The sequence below is a fragment of the Plecotus auritus genome (genome assembly GCF_963455305.1).
Source record: "Plecotus auritus genome assembly, chromosome: 2".
NCBI lineage: Eukaryota > Metazoa > Chordata > Mammalia > Chiroptera > Vespertilionidae > Plecotus > Plecotus auritus.
Genome location: NC_137771.1, coordinates 159,201,771 through 159,213,529, shown reverse-complemented (window position 1 = coordinate 159,213,529; position 11,759 = coordinate 159,201,771). Strand labels below are relative to the sequence as shown.

Sequence of the window (11,759 nt, the reverse complement as noted above, 5' to 3'; positions counted from 1 at the left end):
GAGTGAAGAAGAGAGAGATAGAAACATCAATGACAAGAGAGAATCATTGATCGGCTGCCTCCTGCATGCCCCATACTGGGGATTGAACTGTTATCTCCTGGTTCATCAACCACTGAGCCACGCTGGCTGGGCTATTTCACTCCTTTTTATGTTAGCAATATCAGAAGGGAATTTGGAGGTCACTTTATCAAATCTCTCATTTAATAATAGAGTTTCTCCTATTGAATTCCTGTCAGGTGAGAATCATCTGGACGTTCCTTGAGCAGATATGGCTGCCATTTACTGATAGGACACTATATATGTTAGGTATTTTACATGGATCACCACAAAGCATCATAATTACCTTGAGATTTTATTCCTATTTTATGGTTAAGGGAACAGAGGCTCAAATGGATAATGGTCATGAAAGGAGTAGGTGCTGAAGCCAAGATTTGAACTCAAGTCTGCTTGAAAATCAGTACCAGTGTCAAAGCACTTTCTATGATTCACTCTGTGGTTGGCTGCATAAAAGCCCCCAAAGATGTCCATGTCCTAATCCCCAGAACATGAGATGTCATCTTACATCATAAAAGGGACTTTGCAAATGTGATTAAGTATTTTGAGATGGGAGACTATCTTGGATTATCCAGGTGGGCCCAGTGTATACTAAAAGGCCTCTTAAGAGGTCAGAGTCAAAGAAGATGTGATAAGAGAAGCAGAGTCAGAGGGAGATTCTAGGTGGCTTCTAGAACTTGAAAAGGCAAGGAAATGGATTTTCTTCTAGAGTCTCCAGGAGAAACATAGTTCTGCCAGCCCAGTGTAGACTTCTGACTTCAGACTTGAAAGGTAATACATTTGTGTTACTGTAAGTCACAAAATTTGCGGTAATTTGTTATATCAGCAACAGCAAACTGATACACACACTCCCAGAAATGCCCTTTGTGATGGTGAGCTCACTCTTTCACTTAGCATCCATTCCACATAAGAATACTCTTTATTAAACCAAGCTCCCCTTTTTGTAATGGCAACTGGTGGGTTCTAGCTCTTTCCTGCACATCAGGCACTCAGGAGACAGCTGGAAATGATGAGAAAAAACACTGGGAATGAACTCAGAGCCCAAATTCTAGTCTCAGCTCTGCATTAGGCACCCTCTCTTGCTTGAGCCCTTATCATGATCCCTTAGGATCCTTTGGACTTAGCTTAGTCAGTTCCCTTTTATCTTACTCTATCCAACCTTGTCTCTTAAAAGAGAGCTCTATAGTCAATAAATAAATGTCTTAATTTAATGTTTGCTTGTAACAAGAAGGACCATGGCTTTCTGGTGCTAGTCTAAATTAGCTCATGTACCAATATTTGAATGGTCATTCTCCAGGCACTTGAAAGGCAGTGGTTCGCAAATTTTAAAGATCATAGATTTCTTTGAGAATCAAATGAAGGTTATGGATCCTTTACCAGAAAAAAAAGTGCACATATATCTAAAATTTTGTGTGTTATTTCAGGGCATTCTGGTCCCCCTGAAATGGTCCACCAACACCTATGATGTGTGGCAAATTAGTTCTACACCCACAAGTTTGTTGGTGAGAGCAGCTTTTGCAAAAGGCAATCCAACGTCTTTGTCCAGATCCCCTTATAATTCATGGAGGCCTAGAGATGATTCCCTGAACCTGGATTGGGCAAATACCCAGTGAGGATCAGGGCAGGAGAGTATTCAGGCCAAAGAGCAGAGACGTTCTCAGGTTAAACAAAGAACAGCTTTCAGTGGCCTCTTTTCCCAATAAGAGTTCTGCTTCTTAGAGCTTTTCTCCATAAAATGAACCCTATTCATTAGAGACCAGGACCCTTAGATTAAAGCCATCTGCTTGCCTAAGGCTTCTTTGGATTGCATGATGTTGCTGGACAGAGGCTAACACTACCCCCCACCCCCATCCTATCCCCAAACAGTACCCAGCTGTGCAAACATGCTGGTCTGACCGGCATGTCTGTTTTACTGGCACTTGTCCAGGCCATCCTGGGTGAGGCTGAGGCACATGGACTTTGGCCACTGTCCCTCTCTGAGAAGGAAAGGTTTCATGTCTTAAAATAATATCACTCCTCTGGTCACAGTGAGCAGATATGCAGAGGTGTAAACAAAGAGACATCCCACTGAGTAAGAAGAATTCCTTGGGGGGGGTGGGGGGGAAAGCAACAACAACAACAACAAAAATCCAGAATAGTCAGGCATCTTCACCTCAGGGATTCACAGAAAAGGAATCACTTTCCAAGTGGAAGAAACAGGGTTTGCTCTCTGTATTCCATGGGAACCTCGAAAACAGTCTATGAGACTGAGCGACTCCACAACTTTTCCCCTCCCCTGTTAAAACTGCAGCACAGGACAATATGGAGAGAGGATGATCTGAGTGTGGACTTCTACAGGAAACACAAAGAAAGTTCCCTTATGAAGAAATAGGTGACTTTCTATCCCGAATAGCAGTTCATGTATTTAGTTAAAGAGCACAGCCAAACCCAATTCTTGGCAAAAGTGTGCAATAGAATCAACTACATTTGTTTTTTCCAGCTTGGAAAGGATCCTACACTTAGGTCACTTCCATAGCTTCTGTAGAATAGACTCTTTGAAAAACTCAAGTTTACTTTGAAAGGAAATTTTATATCACTATTGACAAACCCAGGATCACTTCTACAAAGAGACAGTAACCACAAAATAAACACAATACAAACAATATGATAATAAACGTAGTAGGATACTATTGTCTTTTTTGTATTTGCTAGATAAACAAGGTCTAAAAGGGTTTCATCACTAAGCTAAGGCATGCCTGTTAGATAACCAGAATGAGTAAGTGACCAATGATATTAATGCTATGCAAGGACAGGGCCATCTTCCACCCCACGTCATCTTGTCGAGCACCAGTGGCATGGATCCCACTCTCTGAGCAATGCATACAGTGATTGTGCAACTTTCTCTTTCACCGTCTGAATTTTTCTGCTTTGTTTCACATGACTGTGCTTAATTTTTGCTAAGTCATTCACCAGTTAAACACAATCAACCATGTGGAAGGGACTGTGTTGGGTGATATTTGGCGGGGGTGGGTGTAAAGTTCCCACCCCTACTACTAAGACTAGTAGTTACTTTTAAGTATTTATATGGCCAATAATACAATGTGCATACAAACAAAGGAGAAGTGCCTGCTCCAGTTTTATATTTATTATTAGGTTCAAGCTTATTTAGGTAGTTCAAGTCAAATACAAAGAAAAGACATCATATCAGCATATCGATTGAACTTTTTCACAGTTAAAATGAGGTAATCTGGCTTTACACTTTACAATGTTTTAGTTTGAATTAAGCAGTATAATCCAGGTTACAAGACAGGAGAGGGAGATATTTGAACAATTATTTCTTAGGGAAGAAAAGCCATGTGAAATATGTATGAATAAGATAATTATGCCACAAAATACATTTCGGAGTATCAAGCAGCATATATGTAAAATTTTAATTCTAACCTTAAAATTGGTATAATTTACAATTATTATTTTGCATAATTTAGCTAATGGCATGCACTGTAATATAAAACAAGCACAGAGGACAAAATATAATATCTAATAGAACATTTTCAGATTCATGTATCATCTGAATTGACCAGACTTATTTTCACTTTGACAATATCTGTACAGTAGTCCAACCTTATCCGAGGTTTTGCTTTCCATGGTTTCAGTTACCCATGGTCAGCAGCAGTCCAAATAAATTAAATGTAAAATCCCAGATATTAATAATTCATAAGTTTTAAGTTGTACAGTTCTAAGTAGCGTGATGAAATCTCAGGCCATCCTGCTCCATCCTGCCCAGGATATGATTCATCCCTTAGTCCAGTGTCTCCATTCTGTCCACGCTACCCGCCTATCAGTCACTTCGTAGCCTAAGTTATTAGATTGACTGTCGCAGTATTTGTGTTCAAGTAACCCTTATTTTACTTAATAATGGCCCCAAAGTGTAAGAGTAATCATGCTGGCAATTCTGACATGCCAAAGAAAAGCCATAAAATGCTTCCTTTAAGTGAAAATATATGTATGTGTAGGAAAAAACTCAGCATATATAGTTCATTACTATCTATGGTTTCAGGTATCCACTGTGGATCTTAGAACATATCCTCTGTGGATAAGGGGGAAGGGGACTACTTTATTTTTAAAATGCTGATCAGTGAGGTTAAGTATTACAGTTGGCATATATATTATATATATGCATACACAATACAATAATGCATACACAACCTATATGTAATACTTATTAATTGGTGTATAAATTAGTAAGTATAATAGCAGCAAGGTACCACTGTCTGTAGACTATGTACTAAGATTTATCATGTTGATATTATAGATTTATGACTAAAGTATTATTAGTGTTATAAAATAATAACAAATGTAAAACTGCAAATGTTCAAAGCTACCAAAGTCCTATTTGACTTTTCAAAGTGCTGTGCTTCTCGTTGGGCTCATAGCCTGGGGGCAAGCCCCTGATATCTGAATGAAGTACTGGCCCCAAGTTCTGGGCTCCAATCAGGGACAGTTCTAGTAATTGGGTGGGAGCAGGGAGGGGAGCTGGATAATGCGTCTAAGAGGAAGGAGCTAAAACCACTGTGATAAGAGTGTGTTTGGACATCATTGAGTGTATGTGCCTTTTACTGTAAGTTTTGCCAGTTTCCTGTGATTCACAGTAATCAGCAGATGACAAAGGATGGCCAGAAAACAAGAGGAGAAACTGGTATTCTTTGAAGGGGATAGAAAATGGCTCTAGACCAGCCGTGGGCAAACTACGGCCCGCGGGCCGGAGTTCGGCTGTTCTATCCGGCCCGCGGAGCCGAAAGAGCGGAGGGTTCTCTTGCTCTCCCCTCCGCTCCTTTACTTTGAATTTATATTAGTTCACACAAACACTCCATCCATGCTTTTGTTCCGGCCCTCCGGTCCAGTTTAAGAACCCATTGTGGCCCTCGAGTCAAAAAGTTTGCCCACCCCTGCTCTAGACCATTGATGAAGCTGTCTTAATAGACCATGGGATTGAATTCCCAATGAAGAGAAGAAAAACATTTCATCCAAACGATGTGGCTTAGAAATGAATTTGAAAAGCCCTAAGAATAAGTTTTGTTGGAGCAAAGACTAGAACACTATATCCACTGCAGGACAGAAGGAGTTATCTTAGAGTGCTTCCAGTGTCTATGAATGTGCTAGTTCTACACCATGGCATCATGTGCTGCGTTTCCGGGTTAGGGCCAAGCCAGTGACATAATGACCTTAGCATCATTATTTCTTAGCAGGAAACTGGGGAACCTGGGGGCAGTAAAGAGCTGTTTAGTATCGATTTGAATTAAGGGTAAAGTTTCCAGTTAAATCACTTATCACCCAACCAATTCACCCCTGTGTGTCCCATGATAACATGTGTGAGTGACAAAGCCATGGTGGCAAATAGCAGAGGGCCAAGATGTACTGGAAAATTAGTGGAATTTGGAGGGACAGCCATGTTCTATGCCATACAAACCAAACTTCTTGTCACTGTGGAGTTTGATGTTAGCATTTCTATTCATCTCCTCCTGGCATGCCATGACTACTTGGTGTGCCCTGGGGAAAGCCCAACTCTCACGTGTTCACAAACACGTTGGCAGGTTTCTTTCAGTCCAGCTCATCTCACTGTTCACAACACTAAAGGCACCGCTGTTAGACAATTTCTATCTAACAGTGGCGCCTTTGAGAAATGAACCCCAGTAGCATTTCTCCACATATGCACACAAAGAAGAATCACAACTGTACACCTGCTTAATATATAGCATTTAACCTCATCATTAGAGACCTGATGCTTTGGGAAGCTGCTCGACCAAGATTTGCAAAACAGCACTAAAGTAGCAGACGGCATTGTTATTCCAGATGCAAGAACAAGGCAGATTTAGCATAGGATCATTTCCTTGCTCAGGTCGGGGAGGGGGCCTCATGCCTGTGCCCCATTCATTAGCCGGTTCTGTTTCCCAGAACCTAACAGTAAACATCTTCTGTCAGCCAATAAAGAACGTGACAAAACTTCAACTGCAGCATGAACTAACTCTGTCAGATGGTCTGGATTTGTGCAGCCCTTTTGCTTCCCAGGAAAACAGGTGGCTTCATTGCAGTCTTCATCCCTTCTGTCTCCACCTTTAGCTCTGTGTTAAGTCTTCGAGTTGGGTTGCCACAATGTCTCAATGGGGAGCACTTTCTTATGGCAAGATTCAGAAAAACAGAAATAGAAAATACTGTTTCACCACAAAACTGCATTTAACTCTGGAGTGTTCCACCACGTGGTCTTCTTGAACAGAAACACAAACTTTGTGAAGATGAGGAGATGAAAGAAAACTAGGATTCTGAAGATCGATCATTACTGGGACCCAGATCTTGTGCTTTTCTTTGAGTTTATATAAAATCCTGCTTTAAACTATGACTTAATGATTCTCAAGAATACGGGAGTCTGGGCTCAGCACTAAGGAAAGTAACTAAATTTAATTACTAGAGAGTCTGATACAGCAGGTAGATAATATTTTTTGGCATGACCCTTTAGATCTGCCATTAATTTACAATTTTAATTCTCTATCATTTATCATTTTACCCGTTCTATCTTGACTTATCTCTCCAAACCTAAGAATATTTTCTGTACCCATGAAACCACCGTGGCACCTCTAACAGGCTCCAAGTTCAAGACTTTGAACTCTGCACTAACCTAACTGAAACCTGTAATGGTCCCCTTGGCCATGTGGCAAATGGTCCAGGGAGCGCATAAAAAATTCAGTCTTCTTTTCAGGATAACCATGGCCCTGAATCCTAACACCCTCTTTTGGATCAATCAAGTAGCTTTTTAGCTGACCTTGAAGTTAATTCTGGGTACTAGTAAATAAGATAAACTTATCCGATCAGAAAGGTCCCCAGAGCTTATGAGAATAAGTGATATGTTTGGGTCACCATTATTATTGGTGGCAGTGGCAGAATGAGTCACAGAACTCAAGTCTGTTTTCTGTCTGTCCCATCATGGAGTCTCCTGCTTGGCCTTCTGTCAAGGAGCAGAATGCACACATCCCTTCTTGGGGCAGACATCTTGCTAATTCAAGGGTGTTTATCAAGGGTGAACTGTAAATAATCCTCCTCCTATCTCCCAGAACTTCTGCACAGAATTTCAAAATGCAAGTCAGGCTGCTACCTACAGGAGCATGAAGGAGCGAGCCCCTTCATCGCCATGCAGAGCAGGACTCGATGCACACACCCTTGGTACTGCTGGCTGTGCTCTTTGTCATGCTCGATGACTTTTCTCTTAGCATGCAAACACTGTGGTGCAGTTCAACAGTACAGCCCAAGTGCAACTATATATTTTAAAACTAAAGGAAAAAATCAAGTAAACATTTCACTGAACAGTCAGCAGCCCTTGGGTGTCACTGGTATCCTGTGTAGACACCTGTCACACACCTGGCCTCATAGCACCAAGCACCTGGACAAAGCTGAGGCTCAAATAAAACAGAGAAGAATAATTCTCCTCTTGCCTCCTTATCTCTTTGCCAAGTAACAAAGGGTTAAAGAGGGGAACTGATCTAGCCCCTAACAATTGACCATGAATTAAAAACAAGACCCAAATGAAACAATAACAACAAATAAAACCCTGAGGGTGGGCCAGGGATTTCAGAGCTCATCACTGGAGTTTAATATAAGAATTGAAGGGAAATTGAGAAAGTGAGGGCACTCACTTCCTTACTCCTTTCCATAGAAGGCCCTAAAGAATTTGACAATAAAATCTCAGAAACCTCCTTGGAGATGAGCTCCAATGTAAGAAAAGTTAATGCCCAGAGGCATTTGTGTTATGACCTCCTCAAGCTGTGGAAGCTAAAGGTCAGGGCTTAAATTCCTTTACAGGGAGTAAAGGTTGGAAGACCAAGAATTGGGGGTGTGCATGTGCTTTTAGTAGCAACTCTAGGATACCCCCCACTGCAGGCAGCATGCAAATCCAGCCATGAGCATCGAAAAGTAGGAATGGGAAACTACTGGGAGGTGGTCCAACGATCTGTATACATGCACACAGCCACCCAGGATTGCATGCTTATCTTTTCTCCTTTAGAACCCAGAAGCTAACACTTCCTTAGAGGTTCTCGGCCAGTTCTTAGGAGCATCGAAGTGCACACATTCCCATGCCCAGTTTTCTTTCTAGCTGCTTTCTTTTCAACCCTCTTCTGGAGGGTCTTCCTCAAGAACTGAGAGTTCTTCACTACCCTTTTCATCATCTGCCCCAGTGCGTGGATTGGGAGTGGCTTCTCAGATCTGAACCACACCCACACACGAGCCCCGCCCGCCTTCATGACTGAGGAGCCAGTACATCTACAGCAGAGTCGCAGATCACTCACAGTCCTGAGATGCGTGGTCCTGCTAAGGAAGAAGACCATGGCAGCATTGGGCCTGGGTGAGAAAGTTCAGGAAGCTCCTTGGTGAGTGCTCATGAGGTAAGAAGCACTGAAGATACTTAATCTATAAATAAATAAGTGAATAAATAAATAAATAAAACACAAGAGGGCTTTTTATGGATAAGCACCTCTCATCAATAAAAAAAAATCCCCTTGTGAGTTTCAAAGCCCTCATGCAGTGGTGATTACTAGGCTCAGAACAAGGAAGACACGAACTGGAAATGTTCCAACACTGGGTATTTCTCACTTGATGACACCCAAGTCATCCTAAATGTCCCCCGAGGTAGTCTTGTTTTCAAGGAGTTACGGAATGGCTCCAAACCCACTTGGCTTGTCCTCCTTAAATCCATTGCACTTTCCATGCATCCTGTGTCTGCCGCCACGGTGCCACAGACAAGCTACCTTCCATTAGCGTTGTGTCCCATGGCATAGACCTGAGTCCAAGGCAGACAACAAAGAAATGCAATTCCAAGATCTGGCTTGAAGATCCTACTCCAAAGAGGATTTTGACCAAATGATGCAGGTGCTTACCTGGCAGCCGTTTTGGGAAAAGCTGCAGAATTAAATAAAAAAAAAAAATCTGGCGTGCAACAAACATGCATGTCTGTCTATTGTTGGGCCCCACAATGAAAAGATCTCTGGTCCTTGTTCTTTTCACTTTTAAGAAGAGGCCAAAAGAAAGAGAAAGGAATCAATGCTTTAAAACTGGGAAACACAGTTCTGACACCAAGGGCAGTCTGCACTGTTTATCAGAAGAATGAAGTTGACCAATTACCAAGTATAAGCTATGCAAGAACAGCTTGGAGCTGAAATACTTTGGTGATAAATGTCTTACTCTCTCAGGGATGAAGTGGTGACATTCAACATGTCTAGAGAGAACTGGTGCTTGGCCCTTTCTCCCCTCAAAGCCCAAGCTTGATATTAAGCCACCGCACAGGGCAGTCTACACCTGCAAGGAGTCATTCTTTTGACCAGGAATGTTTTTCTGGTTCAGTTTTCTCACTGACTCAAACACAACATCCTGGAAGACAATAGGGAACTAGGCCTAGTAGGAGGACACACAATACCCCAATGTATCTTGGAGACTCCATTTCCATATTACATTCAACATCATAAACCATTGAGGAGATCTTAGCCTCGATCTCATGAAACATGCTTTCTTCCCTTGGACTTAAGTTTTTCAAAAGTCTCATGGGGAAAAATGCAATGAAAAGATCTTGAATTTTATCCGAATGGCCCTGTGAGGAGGGGAAAAAGAAAAAACACCCTCCTTCTCCTTCTATTCACTTCACTATCACTGCCCAGGAGCCATCCTAACAGAAAACCCTTCAGAACTCTAGCCTGGATGAAAAGATTCAATATTAAAATAAATAAAAATTGAATCAGCATTTGGCCAAAGCTCTATCCTCCTGTAGGAGGTCGTTCAATTCAATGACAGTCGTGGCAAAGTCCACCAGGTCCACGAAGTCAGAAGTGATGATGTTGACACCCATGGTTCCAGGCTTCTGAGTTTTTACCCAGTCCAGGATGACAGGAAGGTTCCTACACAGAGGAGAGTGTTGCGGGGAGAGAAGAGAGAGTAGAGTTTAGAAGGACTCCTCCGGAAACAGAAACAAAACTTTTCCCTTAATGTAACAAGAGTATGCCAATAAAAGCTTGAGCACCCAGAATTTGTCCATTTAAGCTTCATATCTCTTTCAGGGACAAAGTGATGTCTACTCCACTAGAGAATTGTACTTTCAGGGTTTCTGTGCTGGAAGAGGATATTAACCCCAAAGAGATCCATGTGAAAAGGACCTTAAAAACTAATAGGTTATTTTTTTATCATAAAACTTTTTATCATAGATCACTGAAAGAAATTTACAATAAGTATATCCACCATCTAGGTTTCACTAGTAACATTTTACTATACTTGCTTATCACATATCTATCCATTAATCTGTCACTCTATCTTTCCATCTATCTATCTTATATTTTTGACAAATTCCAACTGCTAACAGCTATACCCATCCCTTAAACACCTCAGTATGCATATCATTAACTAGGGTTCCATACTTGTTTTTAAGTTTTCTTTTGACATAAAATTTATATCCAGCCCTAGCTGGTTTGGCTCAGTGGGTAGAACGTCAGCCTGCAGACTGAAGGGTCCCAGGTTCAATTCCAGTCAAGGGCACGTGCCTGGGTTGCGGGCTTGATCCCCATTAAGGGACATGCAGGAGGCAGCCAATCAATGATTCTCTCTCATCACTGATGTTTCTATCTCTCTTTCCCTCTCCCTTCCTCTCTGAAATCAATAAAGATATATTAAAAAATAAATAAAATTTATATCCAGTAAAAGTGCACAAGTCTTAAGTGTATACCAGTTGAGTTTTGACAAATGTATACACAGAACCCATACCCATATCAAGGTTTAGAACCCAGAAAGTTCCTGCATGTGCTTTCCCCTTCAATCCCTGCCTCCCAGTCCTCCTAGAGGCAACAATTACATTGATTTTCTTTCTACCACAGATTAAATTTGGCTGTTCTAGAACTTCTTATAAGGCATGCAACATGTATTCTTGTGTGTGAGGTTCTTTCATTCAACAAATGATTTTGAAATTCATCCAAGATGATGAATGCATCAGTACCTTGTTCTTTTTAAACTTAACTGTATAGTATACCATTGTATGAATATACTGTAAATTTTTTTATCCTTTTTCCTATCAGTGGATAAATAGGCTGTTTCCAGTTTTTGGATTTTATGAATAAAATTTTATGTATGGGCATTCTTATACAAGTCTTTTAGCGGACATTTATTTTCACATCTCTTGGGTAAATAACAAGGAGTGAAACTGCTCTATTATATGGTAGATTTACATTTAGGTTTATAAGAAACTTCCAAATCTGTTCCCAAAGAGGTGGTTCCATTGTACATTCCCATCAATAAAGTATGAGAGTCTGGTTGCTTCACATTCTCTCCAAAATTTGATGCTATCAGTCTTTTTAACTTTTTCCATTTAGTAGGTGTGTAAAGATATCTCATAGGGTTTTAATTGGCATTTTTCTCATCATTACTGATGTTGAGCTGCTTGTCATGTACTTATTGGCCATTTGTGTATCTTCTGTCCATTTTTTTTTATTCTTTCTCTTTTCTTTTTCTTTTAGTTATTAAGTTATAAGTTATTTATATATTCTGGATACAAGTCTTTTGTCAGATATATTTTATGATATTATATCCCTGCCTGAACTTGCCTATTGATTATTTTACTGGAATATTTCGGTGAGCTGAATTCCTTAATGTGGATGAAGTCTAACATCATTTTTTTTTAAATGGTTTCTGTGACCAACCTAAGAAAT

General features: G+C 40.8%; 1 protein-coding gene across 3 annotated transcripts in view; it reads right to left on the bottom strand.

Moving 5' to 3' along the window:
* Positions 1-3,156: 3,156 nt before the first annotated feature.
* PLCXD2 (phosphatidylinositol specific phospholipase C X domain containing 2) overlaps positions 3,157-11,759 on the bottom strand; it is a 63,552-nt gene continuing 54,949 nt past the window's right edge. Inside the window, exons 4-5 of one of the 3 annotated variants that reach the window (XR_013959991.1) lie at positions 8,367-9,965; positions 3,157-6,205 (exon numbers count right to left, since the gene is read on the bottom strand). Coding sequence is in view for 1 of the 3 variants with exons in the window: in XM_080657320.1 (XP_080513446.1) it covers positions 9,806-9,965 (160 nt within the window). In the remaining 2 variants the exon portion in view is untranslated. Of the gene's footprint in view, positions 9,966-11,759 lie in introns of all 3 variants that reach the window. The other 2 variants (XR_013959992.1, XM_080657320.1) reach the window with 2 other exon arrangements.